We start from the raw sequence: 17559 nt of genomic DNA on the forward strand, positions 1-17559 counted from the left end.
AGGGGACGTAACAGGGATTAAACTCATAGGAATAATACTAGTTAAGACACCACTCATATAGGGTGTCACAGCACATTGCTCCGTGCACGCGCAGTGCCCCAACTTGGGAGTAAGAGGACCGACCAAGCTGCTATTTCCATCTCCCGGTTCCTAAAATCAATTCAGTTTGGTGTATCAGAGTTTGGTCTGTCACTGTGAAGGCAGTCGAAGGTACCTGGCCTAAAATTTTTTTCACAAAAGGCAATCCATGATATGGGACATAACAGGGATTAAACTGATGAGAATAGTACAACAGAAAATAGCACTCATATCGGGTGTGACAGTAAATTGCATGGCGCAGACGCAGTGAACGTGGCGTGGATTGAAACAAAGGGGAGGGAGCCAGAGTTTTTTTAACCATCTTCCCATTCGAAAAATCAATTTAATAAATGGACCCCAGATTGGGGACGTCACGTAACAGGGATTAAACTGATGAGAATAGTACTACAGAAAATAGCACTCATATCGGGTGCGACAGTAAATTGCACGGCGCAGACGCAGTGACCGTGGCGTGGATTCAAACAAAGGGGAGGGAGCCAGCGTTTTTTTAACCATCTCCCCGTTCGAAAAATCAATTCAATTCACCTTTCGGGGACCCTTGGTGTTGTACGTGGCTGGGTGGAGGAAGAAACCTTCAATGACATCAACGGGACATGGCTAGCTTGGTATCCAACCTTGTGCAAATGGGGAGTTTGCGGTTGGGCAAATGGACTGTTTGCGGTGCATTAAAAGGGGAGTTTGGTCTGTCAATGTCTGTGAAGCGGGCGTAACCCTTACACTACCTGATCGATACAACATCATACCTGATCGTATACACACAATGGATGTTTTAAACCACGTTGTTCAAAAAAATTTAGTATTGTTAGGTGATTTATGCCCTTTATGGATTAAAATCCAACTCAACTATGTCAACTATGCAACTATGTCAACTATGTAATTTTCCATGGGAGTTTTGCCATGGATCCCCCTCCGGCATGCCACAGTCCAGGTGTTAGTCCACTTGAAACAACTTTTCCATCACTACTGTGGCTAGAAAGAGTCCCTGTGGGTTTTAAAATTCGCCTGCCTATTAAAGTCAATGGCGGTTCGCCCGGTTCGCCCGTTCGCGAACATTTGCAGAAATTCCCGTTCGCAAAACGGAAAATTTTATGTTCGCGACATCTCTAGCACACAGGGCTATTAGGGCCCATTCACACAGAGCTGCTGCAAACCTCTCCTTTCACCTGGGACAAAGTGCATAATGTACTTCACCACATCTCTGGGCGATTTGCACATTGTCCCATGGGAAAGGAGAGGTTTGTCCTATAAAAGGTAAAAAAAGCAAAACAAAAAGAAAATCACCGGTAAGCAAAAAAGTTATTGTTCTGTTTCCAAAGTTCATAAAAGTTAATGTTCTCTTCAAATGTTATTATAAAGTTCATGTTAATAAATTAATTGCGTTGCGGGCTGGATTTTTTATTTTTTTTTACCTTCCAGGTGGACCAACCGATCGACCAGCTGCAGCACTGATGTGCATTCTGACAGAAGCATTGCGCTGCTGTCAGATTACACAAAAGTCGGTGTATGCGGCGCTGCAAGACGAGATTTCTCCTCTGCAGTAAAAAAGATATGTTTGCCGAGGCTTATGAGCTGAGGGGGCGTGGTGTTCATATGCTTTGGCAAACACTTTGTATAAAAAAAAAACTAAAAAAAACCCGGCAATAATTTATTCATCCACATCGATTGATGTGAATGGAGAAATCAGGTTTGCCAGGGCATACGAGCTAAGTGGGTATGGATGTTGGGCGGAGCTCCTATGTCCTGGCAGATGCCTTTCCCCTCCTTTTTTTTTTTGGGCAGAGATTTTTTCATCCACATTGATCGATGCGAATGAAGAAATCTGTGCCGTTCATTTTTTCTTTCAGCCCAGAGGCTGAACGGAAAAAAAAATCTCATTACCTGTATGCTCAATATAAGGAGAATAGCAGAAACTCCTAATGCTGGCCATACATGTAATGATTGCGGACTACCCTCAAATGCCAGGGCAGTACAAACACCCCACAAATGACCCCATTTTGGAAAGAAGACACCCTAAGGTCTTCGCTGATGGGCATAGTGAGTTCATAGAAGTTTTTATTTTTTGTCACAAGTTAGCGGAAAATGATATTTTGTTTTGTTTTTCTTACAAAGTCTCATATTCCACTAACTTGAGACAAAAAATAAAAAATTCCATGAACTCACTATGCCCATCACGAAATACCCTGGGGTGTCTTCTTTCCAAAATGGTCACATGTGGGGTATTTATACTGCCCTGGCATTTTAGGGGCCCTAAAGCATGAGAAGAAGTCTGGAATCCAAATGTCTAAAAATGCCCTCCTAAAAGGAATTTGTGCCCCTTTGCGCACCGTTCTCAGGAGAAGTTGGGCAATGTGTTTTGGGGTGTCTCTCTAAAATGACAACTTTGTATAATTTTTTTTGAAAAGTTGACTTTTAGAGAGATATTTCTCTCACCCAGCATGGGTATATGTAAAAAGACAGGTGCTCTTTAGAATTTGTGCCCCTTTGCCCACCTAGGCTGCAAAAAAGTGTCACACATGTGGTATCACCGTACTCAGAAGAAGTAGGGCAACGTGTTTTGGGGTGTATTTTTACATATACCCATGCTGGGTGAGAGAAATATCTCTCTAAAAGTCAACTTTTCACATTTCTTTTCATTTTAGAGAGATATTTCTCTCACCCAGCATGGTTATATGTAAAAATACACCCCAACAGTTTTATTATGGGGCCCCATGAGTCATTGTTATGCCCCTGCTATCAACAAGTGATTAGTTCAAAAGTCAGGTACAAATAGGTTTCTAGAAAACTACTTGCCTGCTGCAACTTTTTTGTTCCTGTTTTCTATTTTCACCATCTGTAAAACAACATAGAGGGATCTTATCACCCTAATCCCCCCCCCCCAAGTCTTCTGGCATAAAAAAAAAGTTGTAGACCTTGGGTTTGCAACTTTTTAAATGCCAGTGCACCTAACCTAGGTGGAAGTGGCGTTTCCATGCTGCCCAGGTCACTTTCCAAAAAAGGGAATATGGTGGGGCAGCTCATTGGCCCTAGCACATTAATCGTCATTTACAGCAGTTTTCTGCAGTAAATTATATTTGAAATATACACCAGCTACAGGATGGCATCAATTTCAGTTTAGGCGCACTGATTGCTGGAGGACATGCCTAATTTATGATGAGGCGTGCGCCTTGTCATACATTAAACACATCCTCTTGCTGCCCTGGGGAGATCAAAGATAAATTGATAAATTCTTCGCAATGGGGCAGATTTACTGACCCTGTAGATGGTGTAAACTTAGATAAGTAGGCTGTTTAGACCTGCACTAAATTTATCACCGTGGTTCAGGCTTTGTGATAAATCTGGTACAGAGATACACACTTTTTTGCGTAAACTCTATGACAATTATTGGTTGACTTTTTGAGACAGAATTTTATGGCACAACTTTGTAGCAAAATATTGCATCTTAGGAAACTCATCTTACCTGGTATGCCACAATCCCTTTTTGGACTAGGAGCAGATAATTTCTCTAAACCTAGATATGACAGGTTGCACCAAATTGCTCCATTATTTGGCACAATTATTATTAGAAAATGTGGGCCTATGCCCCAACACTATTCAGTTTTATACTGTAGATAATACACCATACCTGATCAGAGAAACCTTTTCCATATCGCAGTTCTGTTGAAAAGTGTTCACAGTTGCCACTGGTCAAACTGTATGGCATGGTCTGACCCACCAGCCTTAGTGCTGCCCGCACCACCTTTTCACGAGGGTATGGCTGGATTTTCTCATCATATTTGTTATTAACCTTATAACTGCATCCATATGCAACATCCTCTAGACGATCTTTTCTGACAACTGCAGAGGCCCCAAATGCAGATGACAGGCTAGACCAGCCTTCCTGATCTGTAAAGAGTAAAGGATACAGCGATTGCCATGATTCTCACTGCTGAAGGGCCATTGTGATATACCAAATGTACACTAAACTTGTCTATCTTTATTTTAAGATCCAATATAAATAACTCTATAAAGTTTTTTTATTTCTCATAAAATATCTAGGGCAATTTATTAGTAATAGCTTTTTCAAGCAGTAACACTATAGTTAATACAGTATATACAGGTGAAACTCGAAAAATTAGAATATTGTGCAAAGTTCATTTATTTCAGTAATGCAACTTAAAAGGTGAAACGAATATATGAGATAGACTCATTACATGCAAAGCGAGATATTTCAAGCCTTTATTTGTTATAATTTGGATGATTAGGGATTACAGCTTATGAAACCCCAAAGTCACAATCTCAGGTACCCTTTGCTCAGGGGCTATGGATTAATTAGCCGACTAGAGTGGGACACTTTGAGCCTAGAATATTGAACCTTTTTTGCAAAATTCTAATTTTAAGCTGCATTAATGCAATTCATTTTTACTTGCATTACTGAAATAAATGGACTTTTGCACGATATTCTAATTTTTCGAGTTTCAACTGTAGAGGTAATCTGCATAAAATGTAGAAACTTGGGTAATACATTACATTACTTATCTCACTCTGGCCTTACAATACATCACATGTAACAGAGCAGAGCTGCATTCATCATTTTGTTGGTTGCTATTGGAAACTCATTGGGAATGGTGGCAATGGAGGCTATGGTGGCTCTCCCTCCAGATTAGGTGTCTGGTAATTTCTTCCATGATGCAGGGCTATACACTGTCCGGGTCCACACACAGCTTCCCCGATTACTTTTACCTCGATTACTGGGGAGGTTCCAATCTTCACCAGTGAAGGCCATGCTCACCGGTTGGAGACAACAAGCAGTGGGCACAGACCGCCACTATGACAATTAATAAAGCTCATTGGAAGAGTCAGCTTCTCAGACTTATGTGGATATTTATTAAAACTGGCTAAGTTGCCCATATTAAGCAATCAGAGGCATTAAAGGCATTTCATTTTGATGCGTCATAATAGAGGTCTATGGGCAAGCATAACAGATCGGTCTGGTTTCCGTTATGCAGGATGGAAAAGAAATTCCATCCTGTCCTGGATTACGGAAACCAGACTGTTTCGTTATGCTTGCCCATATACCTCTATTATGGCGAATCAAAATGGAATGCCTCTAAATGTTTCCGTTTTGAATTCCATCTTACAATTCCGTTATTTTCTGTTATAACCATGTTATGACGGAAAGCAATAACGGAATTGAGAATGCTGATGTGAACCCATCCTTAGCTGTCTTGCTGGGTTATACTGCAGAACAGGGTCAGTTCTCCAGTGTCTTTATACCTGCTCATTGTCATTCACTGCTGTCTACCTGAATTCCATTACCATCTTCCATCTGCTCTATTGCCAGACTTAATCTTTAACATCATTTGATTCTTGTCATGTATTGGCGAGTTATTTCTGTGTATTTGCTGCATGCCAGTGTTAGTATGTGCTTCAAATATTTTTCTTGTAACCTAGTTGCTATGCAATAGTACCCTACTGTTAGTTCAGGGGGTATCTGAGTACCAAGAGACTGCTAGTACTTGGGAAAGGTGACTGCTATAGGTGAAGTCCAGTTTTACAGTCTTATAACCACAGCTGTCTTTACAGATGCTGCAGATGGCACTAAAAAAGTGACTCATGAGTGGGAATATGGCTGGCACTGCAATGGGGTAACTGTGGCTGGCACTGCTATGGGTGCACTATGACTTTCACTTTTAAGGGTGTGGTGCGGGTCATTGGTGTGGCTGTCCCTGTTAAATTTCAAATAACCTATGGGCACAACTGAAACATTGCGTAATATTTAGAAATGGCCTCAGGGTGCATGCACGACAAAGTGATTCTCCATTCATTGCTCTTTAAATCCCTATGCCATGCACCACCTCCTCAGGACCTGTATTATTAACCGTAACACCATGTATGTGTTTTACCCAAAATATTCCTTTTATGTTTTTTCACAGCCCATAAAAGTAGTACAATGTGGTTCAACCTATTCTGCGCATAGTGAATGCACACTTGCTGTAGTTTGTTATAGGACTGGGTATAAAAGATTACTAAACTTAGTTACAGTGGCAGACATGTCAAAATTACTATAACTATGAACAGTTAAGCAAGTTGAATATGAAATCATCGCCAAATGGCATGAAGTTAAAGATGAAACACACCTTTCAGCATTTTAAGTAATATCAGTGTATCATTTGGGTTTTGTACAAATTTAGACTGAAAAAAAGGAAAGGACTGCCTTGCAAAAGTATGGGAACCTAAGGAGATTTGAGTGCTCAGATAACTTTGACAAGGTCTCAGACCTAAAGTAACCTGTTAGGGTTAAGGCCTGTTCACAAAAATCTTTAGGAAAGGCTAGATAATGCAAATTTCAAAGCTTTATAAAACCTTGTCCTAAAAAACAGCACCCATGGGTTCTTGAAAGAAGCTGCCTAAGGCTACTTTCACACTAGCGTTGTTTAACCACCTCAGGACCGCCGAACGCAGAATTGCGTCATGGCGGCGGCCCTGTTATTCCTCCTGGACGCGCCGATGCATCCTCTCGCGAGAGGCGAGATTTCCTGTGAACGCACGCACACAGGAGCGCGCGTTCACAGGATCGGACGGTAAACCAGTGGATCTCCAGCCTGCCAGCGGTGATCATTCGCTGGCAGGCTGTAGATGCGATTTTTTTTAACCCTTGAAAGGTATATCAGACGCTGTTTTGTTAACAGCGTCTGATATACCTGCTACCTGGTCCTCTGGTGGTCCCTTTTGCTTGGGTCGACCACCAGAGCACACAGGCAGCTCTGTAATTTGTAGCACCAAGCACCACACTACACTACACCCCCCCTGTCACTTATTAACCCCTGATCACCCCCCTGTCAATGATCACCCCCCTGTAAGGCTCCATACAGACGTCCATATGTGTTTTGCGGAACCGGGGATCCACGGATCCGCGGATCCGCAAAACACGGACACCGCGGATCTGCAAAACACGGACACTGGCAATGTGCTTTTCGCATTTTGCGGATCCGCACAGTGCCAGAACTATATAGAAAATGCCTTTTCTTGTCCACAATTGCTATAGGCTCTACAAAAAACGCACTGTTCGCCCGATCAGGCCCAATCTTGTGCGCAGTCCGCCCCACCGCAGTGACAGAATTTTTTTTTTTTCGGATCACTGCAAAAACACCGTAAAATCGTTGCGGCGCTATAAAAAGATCACTTTTGAGGGGCATGGGGAGTTCATCGAAGATTTATTTTTTTGGTACAAATTAGCAGAAATGTTTTTGTTTTTTCTTACAAAGTCTCATATTCCACTAACTTGTGACAAAAAATTTAATCTCACATGAACTCACCATACCCCTCATGGAATCCAAATGCATACATTTTTTTACACATTTATATTTCAGACTTCTTCTCACGCTATAGGGCCCCTAAAATGCCAGGGCAGTATAAATACCCCATAAGTGACCCCATTTTGGAAAGCAGACACCCCAAGGTATGGTATTGCCGTACTCATGAGAAGTAGGGCAATGTGTTTTGGGGTGTATTTTTACATATACCCATGCTGGGTGAGATAAATATCTCTGTAAAATGACAACTTTGTATAAAAAATGGGAAAAGTTGACTTTTACAGAGATATTTATCTCACCCAGCATGGGTATATGTAAAAATACACCCCAAAACACATTGCCCTACTTCTTCTGAGTACGGCGATACCACATGTGTGACACTTTTTTGCAGCCTAGGTGCGCAAAGGGGCCCAAATTCTAAAGAGCACCTTTAGGATTTCACAGGGCATTTTTTTACGCATTTGGATTCCAAACTACTTCTCACGCTTTAGGTCCCCTAAAATGCCAGGGCAGTATAAATACCCCACAAGTGACCCCATTTTGGAAAGAAGACACCCCAAGGTATTCCGTGAGGGGTATGGTGAGTTCATGTAAAATTTTATTTTTGTCACAATTTAGTAGAATATGAGACTTTGTAAGAAAAAAAACCCAACATTTTCCGCTAACTTGTGACAAAAAATAAAAACTTCCATGAACTCACAATGCCCATCAGCGAATACCTTAGGGTGTCTACTTTCCGAAATGGGGTCATTTGTGGGGTGTTTCTACTGTCTGGGCATTGTAGAACCTCAGGAAACATGACAGGTGCTCAGAAAGTCAAAGTGCGTAAATTCACATTTTTGCACCATAGTTTGTAAACGCTATAACTTTTACCCAAACCAATAAATATACACTTATTGCATTTTTTTTATCAAAGACATGTAGAACAATAAATTTAGAGAAAAATTTATATAGAAATGTAGTTTAATTGAAAAATGTTACAACAGAAAGTGAAAAATTTCATTTTTTTGCAAAAATGTAGGTAAATTTTGATTAATATAAAAAAAAGTTAATATGTCAGCAGCAATGAAATACCACCAAATGAAAGCTCTATTAGTGAGAAGAAAACGGAAATGTGTGAAAACGGATTACATTTGAATCCTGATCAGGATTTTGATCACAATGAAAAAATGCATTTGAAAAAACGGATCCGCCATTTATGGACCTTAACTTTTTTTTTCACATTTTTCGGGTTTAACATGCAAAAGCCGGATACAGTTTGACTGAACACACGGCGCCGGATCCGGCGTTAATGCAAGTCAATGGGAAAAAGACGGGATCCGGCGTTCAGTCAAAGTGTTCAGGATTTTTGGCCGGAGATAAAAATACAACATGCTACAGTTTTCTGAAAAGCCTGATCAGTCAAAAAGACTGAACTGAAGACATCATGATGCATCCTGAACGGATTACTCTCCATTCAGAATGCATTAGGATAAAACTGATCAGTTCTTTTCCGGATTTGAGCCCCTAGGACGGAACTCAGCGCCGGAAAAGAAAAACGCTAGTGTGAAAGTACCCTAACACTCTGAAAATGAAAAGGAGAAGGCTATAAAAAGATAGCAAAGCATTTTCACGTTGTCATTTCCCCAGTTCAAAATGTAATTAAGAAATGTCAGTTAACAGAAAAAGTGTAGGTCAATGGAAGGTCTGGAGACCAAGAACATTTTCAGAGACAGCTGCTTGTAGGGTTGCTAGAAAGGCAAATCAGAACCCCTGCTTGATAGCTAAAGAAGATTTAGCAGATTCTGGAGTTGTGGTACATTGTTCTAATGTACAGTGACACTGTCACGCCCTGACCTATGAGAGGCCTGAGAAGATCTGACAGACTTGCTACTCGTGAGTCTATCTGACACATTGTTCTGTTTCTCTTTGTTGTGGTTTTGGCCAGGATCCCACCTCACAGGTTCTGCTCATTAGCTATTTAGTGGTGCTATTTATACCCGCCTCTCACTATAGCCCTTGCAGTTTATATTTGCTTCTGGAGTTCTTAGCTGGTGTTTGGTGGATCTACTGCTCCCAATCCGTGTTAAGCTAAGTCCTACTCCTTCCCTTTTGTTGTGCGTTCTGGCTAGGCCTCAGGAAGACGCTGGTTCCTGCACCTTGCGCTTGGAACCGATTGTCTTATCTCCAGCTCCCTAGCTGAGGGTTTGCTTCAGTTTCAGCTAGACTTAGGTTCCAGTGCATGAGCACTTCCACCCAAAGGATTTGCTCATGTTGTCAGCAGTCAGTAAAATGCTCAGGGATTGTCAGGTGGTGACCTTTCCCTGTTTCCTAGCTTTGGGGTCTAGCCTGGTGTTTTGTTGCATTTGGTTTGCTTCCCTTCCCTCACCTACCATGACAGACACCTGCACAAATATGGCCTTCATGGAAGAGTCATCAGAAGAAAACTTCTGAAAAGTTTGAAAAAGAACATCTGAACAAGCCTGATGCATTTTGGAAACAAGTCCTGTGGAGCGAAGAGGTTAAATGAGAAAAGGTATGTCTGGAGAAAAAAGGGGACAGAATTTCATGAAAAGAACACCTCTCCAACCATTAATCATGAGGGTGGATCCAGGGGAGCACCCAGGAATTTTGTCTAGGGAAAAGTCCGAAAAGAAAAAAAGTGGCATGAGGCGCACTTAGCGCGGCTCACAAAATTTTGGTCCCGCCCATTGTTATAAGCCTCTGCTACATATAATAGGCCACTCCCAACAAACACTGTACAGCTGAAATTATATTTTTGAGGATGAAGGTAAGAGTCTCACCCTCATTCTCCATAGACGCACTGTACTCAATACTCAGGGCCCCGACATAAAGCTCTTGTACTGACATTGCCCCCCACGTAGCTCCGTGGCAGGAACTGTTACAGTTTCACTTCCTCCCTCCTAGTCCTAAAGGCGCCAAAAAAGGAGTGGAGGAGGAGCTGCACGAAATATAAGATATATCGGTCCGGGTGGAGGCCCGGTTCTACACATCATACAGAGATGAGAGGGCCTGCCCTGGCTGCACTGCCTGCTTTACATTATACAATAGACAACAGTAGGCTACAGCCAGGAAGCCCCTCTGCTCTCCTCCCTCCACAGATCCTGCTCAAGGCCTGTGGTTCCCCCCACCATCCGCCACCCGCCTGTGGCCTGCTGCCCCCCTTGGCTGTCCTGACCCAGCTCTGAATCCTCCTTCTGCAAATGGCAGGGGGAGGAGGCAGAGCATCTCCTCTCCTACATAGCGCCACATACCTCTTACATCCAGTGATGTCACTTTTGATGTAGATGTTTTCTTTCCTCATCTACCCCCGCTTAGTGCCTGCAGTTTAGTTAACATCCCCATAATTTATGCCAGTATAAAATACCTATATAGTGCCCCATTAAATGCCCCCATAGTGCTCCTCTCCCTCTTCCCCATAGTGCCCCCATAATGTGCCAGTATAAAATACCCCATCTTAATGCCCCCAGCACATGCCTCCATTGTGCTCCTCTCCCCCTTCCCCATAGTGCCAGTCATAATATGCCAGTAAAAAAATGGCCCCTCTTAGTGCCTACAGCAGATTCCCCTATAGTGCTCCTCTCCTCCATAATGTGCCAGTAAAAAATACCCCTTCTTACTGCCCCCCATAATGTGCCAGTAAAAAAATCCCCCTTCTTAGTGCTACTAGATGCCTCCATAATGTGGCAGTTAAAAATGACCCTTCTTAGTGCCACCAGATGCCCCCATAGTGCCCCCATAATGTGCCAGTTAAAAAATGCCCTATTAGAGCCACCAGATGCCCGATAGTGATCCACTGCCCCATAGTGTCCCCAAATAATGCCACCAGATGTCCCATAGTGCCACTCTCCCCTATAGTGCCTCCCATAATGCGCCAGTAAAAAATGCCCCCTTAGTGCCACCAGATGCCATAGTGCTCCCCATAATACGCTAATAAAAAAGGCAACTTTAGAGCCCCCATAGTGATCGACTTCCCCATAGTGCCCCCCAAATAATGCCCCATAGTGTCCCCCCCCAAAAATGGGATAGTAAAAAATGCCCCCATAGTGCCCCCCCAAAATGGGCCAGTAAGAAATGCCCCCCCAAAATGGGCCAGTAAGAAATGGCCCAGTGTCACCAGGTGCCACCTAGCCCCCTATAATGTGCCATCTATAAAAAAAATAAAACACTAATACTTACCTCCATGCGGCTGTCAGCGATGTGATGCAGGTCTCTTCCGGCCTGTGTCCTGGCTCAAGTTGCGCGATGATAACGACGTCATTGCACTGCCTGAGCCGGCCTCTGGTAGTGCTAGTGCACTAGTGCCTGCAGCCTATCAGAAGAACAGGGAGGGGAGACACCTCTCCCTCCCCTGCCGCAGCGATGAGGACAGCGATACAGATGAATATGAAGATGAGCGCTTCCACAATGGAAGTGCTCATCTCCTACTGCCCCTACTGCCTGCAATTAGAACCAGGGCCGTGCCAGCTGTGGAGATCGGTGGTGTGGCCCTGAGGGATAAAAAAATATTTGAATGGTTCTAGGGGGGACCCCCCTGTCAGTGCGCTCCTGGGTGGATCAATCATGCTTTGGGGTTGTGTTGCAGCTAATGGCACAGGGAACATTTCACGGCTAGAGGGAAGAATGGATTTAATAAAATGTTAGCGAATTCTAGAAGCAAACATAACACCAACTATAAAAAAAAAGCTGAAGCTGAAAAGAGGGTGGCTTCTACAAATGGATAAACACAACTTAAAATCCACAATAGACCACCTAAACAGGTGCAAGCTGAAGGTTTTGCCATGGCCCTCACAGTCCCCTGATCGGAACATCATTAAAAATCTGTGGATAGACTTCAAAAGAGCAGTGCATGCAAGACGGGCTCAGGAATCTCACAGAACTGGGAGACTTTTGCAAGGAAGAATAGATGAAAATCCCTCAAGCAAGAATTAAAAGATTCTTGGCTGGCTACAAAAAGCGTTTACAAGCTGTGAAACTTGCCAAAGGGGGTGCTGCTAGGTATTAACCATGCAGGGTGCCCAAAGTCTTGAGTTGGGCCTTTTTCCTTTTTTTATTTTGAAAATATAAAAGATGAAAAAAAAAAATCGCTAAAAATACAAAGGGAATCTATCATCTTCAAAGTTATTCCTTTTCTTGATCCTTTCATCTTCAACTTCCTTAAAGAGGACCTTTCATGGGTCCAGACTTTATAAACTAAGTATCAGGGTATGTAGGGCATACAGCGGAGATCTAATAGCGCTTACAATTTTTTCTAAGCGCTGCTCGGTTTGCCCGCTGTGGCCCCCGTTAAATTCTCCCGCCCTGTATGCTAATTATCAAATCGGTACAGGGAGGAGGAGACTGTCCTGTTTTTCAATGGGCGTCTTCTTCTCCCTGAATGTGAGCGGAGAGCGTCACAGCCAGGGAGAAAAAAAACTCACCTTCTCCCTGGCTGTGACGCTCTCCACTGCGATTAGACAGCTCACAGCCAGGGAGAAGGAGATGCCCATTGAGAAACAGGGCAGTCTCCTCCTCCCTGTTCCGATGCAAAAATTAGCATACAGGGCGGGAGAATTTAATGGGGGCAACAGTGGGCGAACAGAGCAGCAACCAGAAAAAATAGTAAGCGCTATTAGATCCCTGCTGTATGCCCTACAGACCCTGAGACTTAGTTTATAAAGTCTGGACCCGTGAAAGGTCCTCTTTAACTGTTCAAATAAACAGTACTTTTGACCAGGGGTGACCAAACTTTTGCATGCAACTGTATATTCAAACATAATGTATTAACATCCTAAGGAGACTTTTAATATATGGCACAATACAAATTTTTCTTAGGAAAGCAACAATAAGGCTAAATGCATGCTTTAATTACCGTAATAGAACATCAAGCTATCTTACCTGTTAAATGGACAACATAGCCCTCTCCAACATATATTCCCCAGTGCTGATAAAGAGTGCGATAAAATTCAATCAAGTCGCCTGGCTTTGGTGAAGGACCCTTTAAAAACAGAGCGTAGGGTTGGCTGATTGTCTCAGAGATCTGTGCACAGCAGTGACTTGACACCAGAAGTGGCCTGCTCATTCAGCAGGCACAGAGACAGAATATGAATTTAAGAAGCAAGACCCAACAAATAGAATTTAGCCCTATAGCTTCCATGATATGCATTTTCTGCTTTCTAAAGAACAACTTTAAAATTATTTTCTAAAAGATATGCTTTTTAAATTTTAAATTATATGACCAGCCAATATTATTTATAATATATATATAGGGGGTCAGGCGACAACATACAGATGGCATGCATGTGAGCAATGTACAAATACTAAGAGCATACAAAGGCTTTGTATATACTGCATACATAATCCTTGGCAGCAATGCCCAAGAGACAAAGAATAATGGCATACTTACAGTTCAACCAACACGTACAAAAAGTCATAAAGGTAAATATAAATACCAACCTACACAGCAGCTGCATCACAATGTACATTTTTCCTTAGTTAGGTTATTGTTTTAATGTAGTTGTCATTATTTCAACTTGCTATTATAAAGAGATAGATAGATTGAGTTATTCAGATTATTGTATGTTTTTCTAGGTGTTCATTGTTCTGTGGACAACTGGGGTCTATATTTGAAAATAATGGATAGGGAAATATACCACATTACAGGTGTTATCTTCCAATTATAGAAAGTATACCTCCAAGAATTCAATTCAGCGACATGCCCAAATATGCATTAAAGAGAGTCTGTCACGAAGGTTTCATGTTCTGCACTGCTTATATAGCATTCTTGCACACACACACACACACACACACGATTATAACAGTACATTTGTTGCTTTTGTCCAATGTAGTAAAAGATGCAAAAAAGAGTTTATAATGTTATTGCAAATGAGGGCTTGCAAGTGCCCAGGCCCCTCTGTGATCTGCATGCCTAAGCACTGCCCATTGTATCCTCTGGCCCACCCTGTAATGATCTTGCCTCATCCTCTCCAGTTCCTGAGATCCCACGTCTGTGCAGTTCACCACCGAGCCCAGGCATGCGCACTAAGATAACCACCGAGGGCATCGGCTTTGTTTGCATCAGTGAGAATGCGCCAACTAATGGCGCAAAACTAGCGAAGATGGAAGAGGCAGAGCTGGAAGAGACAGCAGCGATCAGAGGCAATAGCATGACTGGAGCTGAGAGTTACGTCCATCTGGAACCTTTCCTTGCCTGTCAGAGAGAAGTAGGTGTAATCTCCAATTGCAAAGTCCCGCCTCTTTCTTTATCTAACTACTTGTGGGCTGATTCCCACTAGTAAGTCAGTATAGACTGCCACTATTATGAGGCAGGGAACAATAGACCTGCCCTTCTTTATAGGAATAGTCTGATCATGGCATTTTATTTATCCCCATCAATGTAATTTATTGGAAGACATAAGAGTGACATAAAGATAACATATCTAAATATCTATATGTGTATATATATATATATATATATATATACTGTATATATAATGGTATAACTGCACGGGAAGCCAGTGCTTCAGGACCCAAGTGGAGAAGAGGCCCAGGAGTCTAGTACAATTCAGGCCAGGCCCACAGTGTGACAGTATCTGAAGGGGGCCCGGCTGGCCTGAATTGTACTAGAAAAGGTGTACAGTCGTGGCCAAAAGTTTTTGAGAATTACATAAATATTGGAAATTGGAAAAGTTGCTGCTTAAGTTTTTATAATAGCAATTTGCATATACTCCAGAATGTTATGAAGAGTGATCAGATAAATTGCATAGTCCTTCTTTGCCATGAAAATTAACTTAATCCCCCCAAAAACTTTCCACTGCATTTCATTGCTGTCATTAAAGGACCTGCTGAGATCATTTCAGTAATCGTCTTGTTAACCTAGGTGAGAATGTTGACGAGCACAAGGCTGGAGATCATTATGTCAGGCTGATTGGGTTAAAATGGCAGACTTGACCTGTTAAAAGGAGGGTGATGCTTGAAATCATTGTTCTTCCATTGTTAACCATGGTGACCTGCAAAGAAACACGTGCAGCCATCATTGTGTTGAATACAAATGGCTTCACAGGCAAGGATATTGTGGCTACTAAGATTGCACCTCAGTGAACAATTTATAGGATCATCAAGAACTTCAAGGAAAGAGGTTTAATTCTTGTTAAGAAGGCTTCAGGGCGTCCAAGAAAGTCCAGCAAGCGCCAGGATCATCTCCTAAAGAGGATTCAGCTGCAGGATTGGAGTGCCACCAGTGCAGAGCTTGCTCAGGAATGGCAACAGGCAGGTGTGAGCGCATCTGCACGCACAGTGAGGCGAAGACTTTTCGAAGATGGCCTGGTGTCAAGAAGGGCAGCAAAGAAGCCACTTCTCTCCAAAAAGAACCATCAGGGACAGATTGATCTTCTGCAGAAAATATGATGAATGGACTGCTGAGGACTGGGGCAAAGTCATATGCTCACTCACAATTTTGCCCCAAAACACAGCCATGAATAAAGAATGGTACCAAAACACCCTCCAACAGCAACTTCTACCAACAATCCAACAACAGTTTGGAGAAGAACAATGCATTTTCCAGCGCGATAAAGCACCGTGCCATAAGGCAAAAGTGATAACTAAGTGGCTCGGGGACCAAAACGTTGACATTTTGGGTCCATGGCCTGGAAACTCCCCAGATCTTAATCCCATTGAGAACTTGTGGTCAATCCTCAAGAGGCAGGTGGACAAACAAAAACCCACTAATTCTGACAAACTCCAAGAAGTGATTATGAGGGATTAGGGGGGATACTGATGTATCTTGTTAAGTGTGAAAGAATTACAGTTGGAGCTAATTATCTCAGGTCTAAAGAATGTGTAGATAAGGAGATTAAGTGTTTTCTGATGGAGCTTGTTTAAAACTGGTATATCTATATAGCAGATAAGATGTCTGACGGGTTGGTATACATTAGTGTCTTATCTTATTTAAAGCTCTGTCTAAGACTTTGGTCAAGGGTTATCTTTTTGTCAAATTAAAAGAAAATAGAAGAATTAAGTGTAATTACACAAACTGTTACAATGAACACTAGTGTCCCCTTGTGGTTGTGGTGAGTAAGAGAAGTGGCAAATTGATGCACTATGATCTCATTAGTCACGTGAAAGACCAAACGAAGCCCACCTTCCGGGGGGGGGGATAAAAGTTAGCAGGAGCCAGCAGGGGGGGGGCATCAGATCGATCCAGGAAAGCCACAACAAGATGACAAAGACACATAAGAGAGAGGAGAGATCAGAAGGAAAAAAGGATCTTATCTTACTTCACATTTGAACCTTAATGCTGATTTCTTCCAGACAGATTCTCTGGTATAGTATACACTTTGACTGTATATTAGGCAACTGATTAGCCATATACACATGTATATTTATTCAAATAGACCATATTGTTATTTGTAGGATCTAGATTGATTTGAGATAATTGTACCTGCAGTATCAATTGTGCCTTTTCAATCTAGGGAGATAAATCTATACAATTGATATATCTATAATTGTGTGATCTCCAAAGAACTGATTGTAGTTCTAGTCAGATGGTCTAATTGAATTGATATATATTACATAACATGGTGAAGCTTAATTTTATTTGGTTTGTATTCTAGAGTTATAACAAAACTCATGCATGATGAGATGAAGTCATTATGCACCGTTAAATTTTGAATCAGGAAAATCTGTTCGCTGGGAGAAATCAAGTGTCAGCATTGAGTTTTTGTTTGTATTCTGTTATTACTAAGAAACCAGTTTAATTATTGATTATATATATATCCAATAGGTTATTTTGTCTTCTTGATTGCATATAATTGATTATTCTTGAATTGTCACCAATTTTATATTGTATATTATTTGTTTTATTGCACTGAACTCTTATTGATAAATATATATATATTGTACACCACTGTCTTCCTTTTGTCTTCAACTTAGTGCAGATAATGAGCCCTTGTTAGCTCTTGTCTTTATTTGTGGAAATAAGTCGGAATTTCCTCTATTATAGATTTTAGCTTGTTTTTCCATAAATAAATTAAACTGTTTTTCAGAGCAGTATAAACATTCTGACAATACAGTATATGTGTGTGTATGTGTTTATCTGTATATATGTGTGTATATATGTGTGTTTATGTCTGTGTTCATCTGTGTGTATGTGTGTGTATATGTGTTTATCTGTGTGTGTGTGTGTGTGTGT

The 17559-nt window shown here is 41.8% G+C and overlaps 1 protein-coding gene across 3 annotated transcripts in view; it reads right to left on the bottom strand.

The window, feature by feature from the left end:
• LOC122920366 (phospholipase A and acyltransferase 2-like) overlaps positions 1-17559 on the bottom strand; it is a 187163-nt gene that overhangs the window by 24606 nt on the left and 144998 nt on the right. For all 3 annotated transcript variants that reach the window (XM_044269807.1, XM_044269806.1, XM_044269805.1), the window contains exons 3-4: positions 13269-13368; positions 3722-3981 (exon numbers count right to left, since the gene is read on the bottom strand). In XM_044269807.1, the coding sequence (XP_044125742.1) occupies positions 3722-3981; positions 13269-13368 (360 nt within the window). The remainder of the gene's footprint in view (positions 1-3721; positions 3982-13268; positions 13369-17559) is intronic.

The sequence above is a fragment of the Bufo gargarizans genome, chromosome 10, assembly GCF_014858855.1.
Source record: "Bufo gargarizans isolate SCDJY-AF-19 chromosome 10, ASM1485885v1, whole genome shotgun sequence".
NCBI classification, from domain to species: domain Eukaryota; kingdom Metazoa; phylum Chordata; class Amphibia; order Anura; family Bufonidae; genus Bufo; species Bufo gargarizans.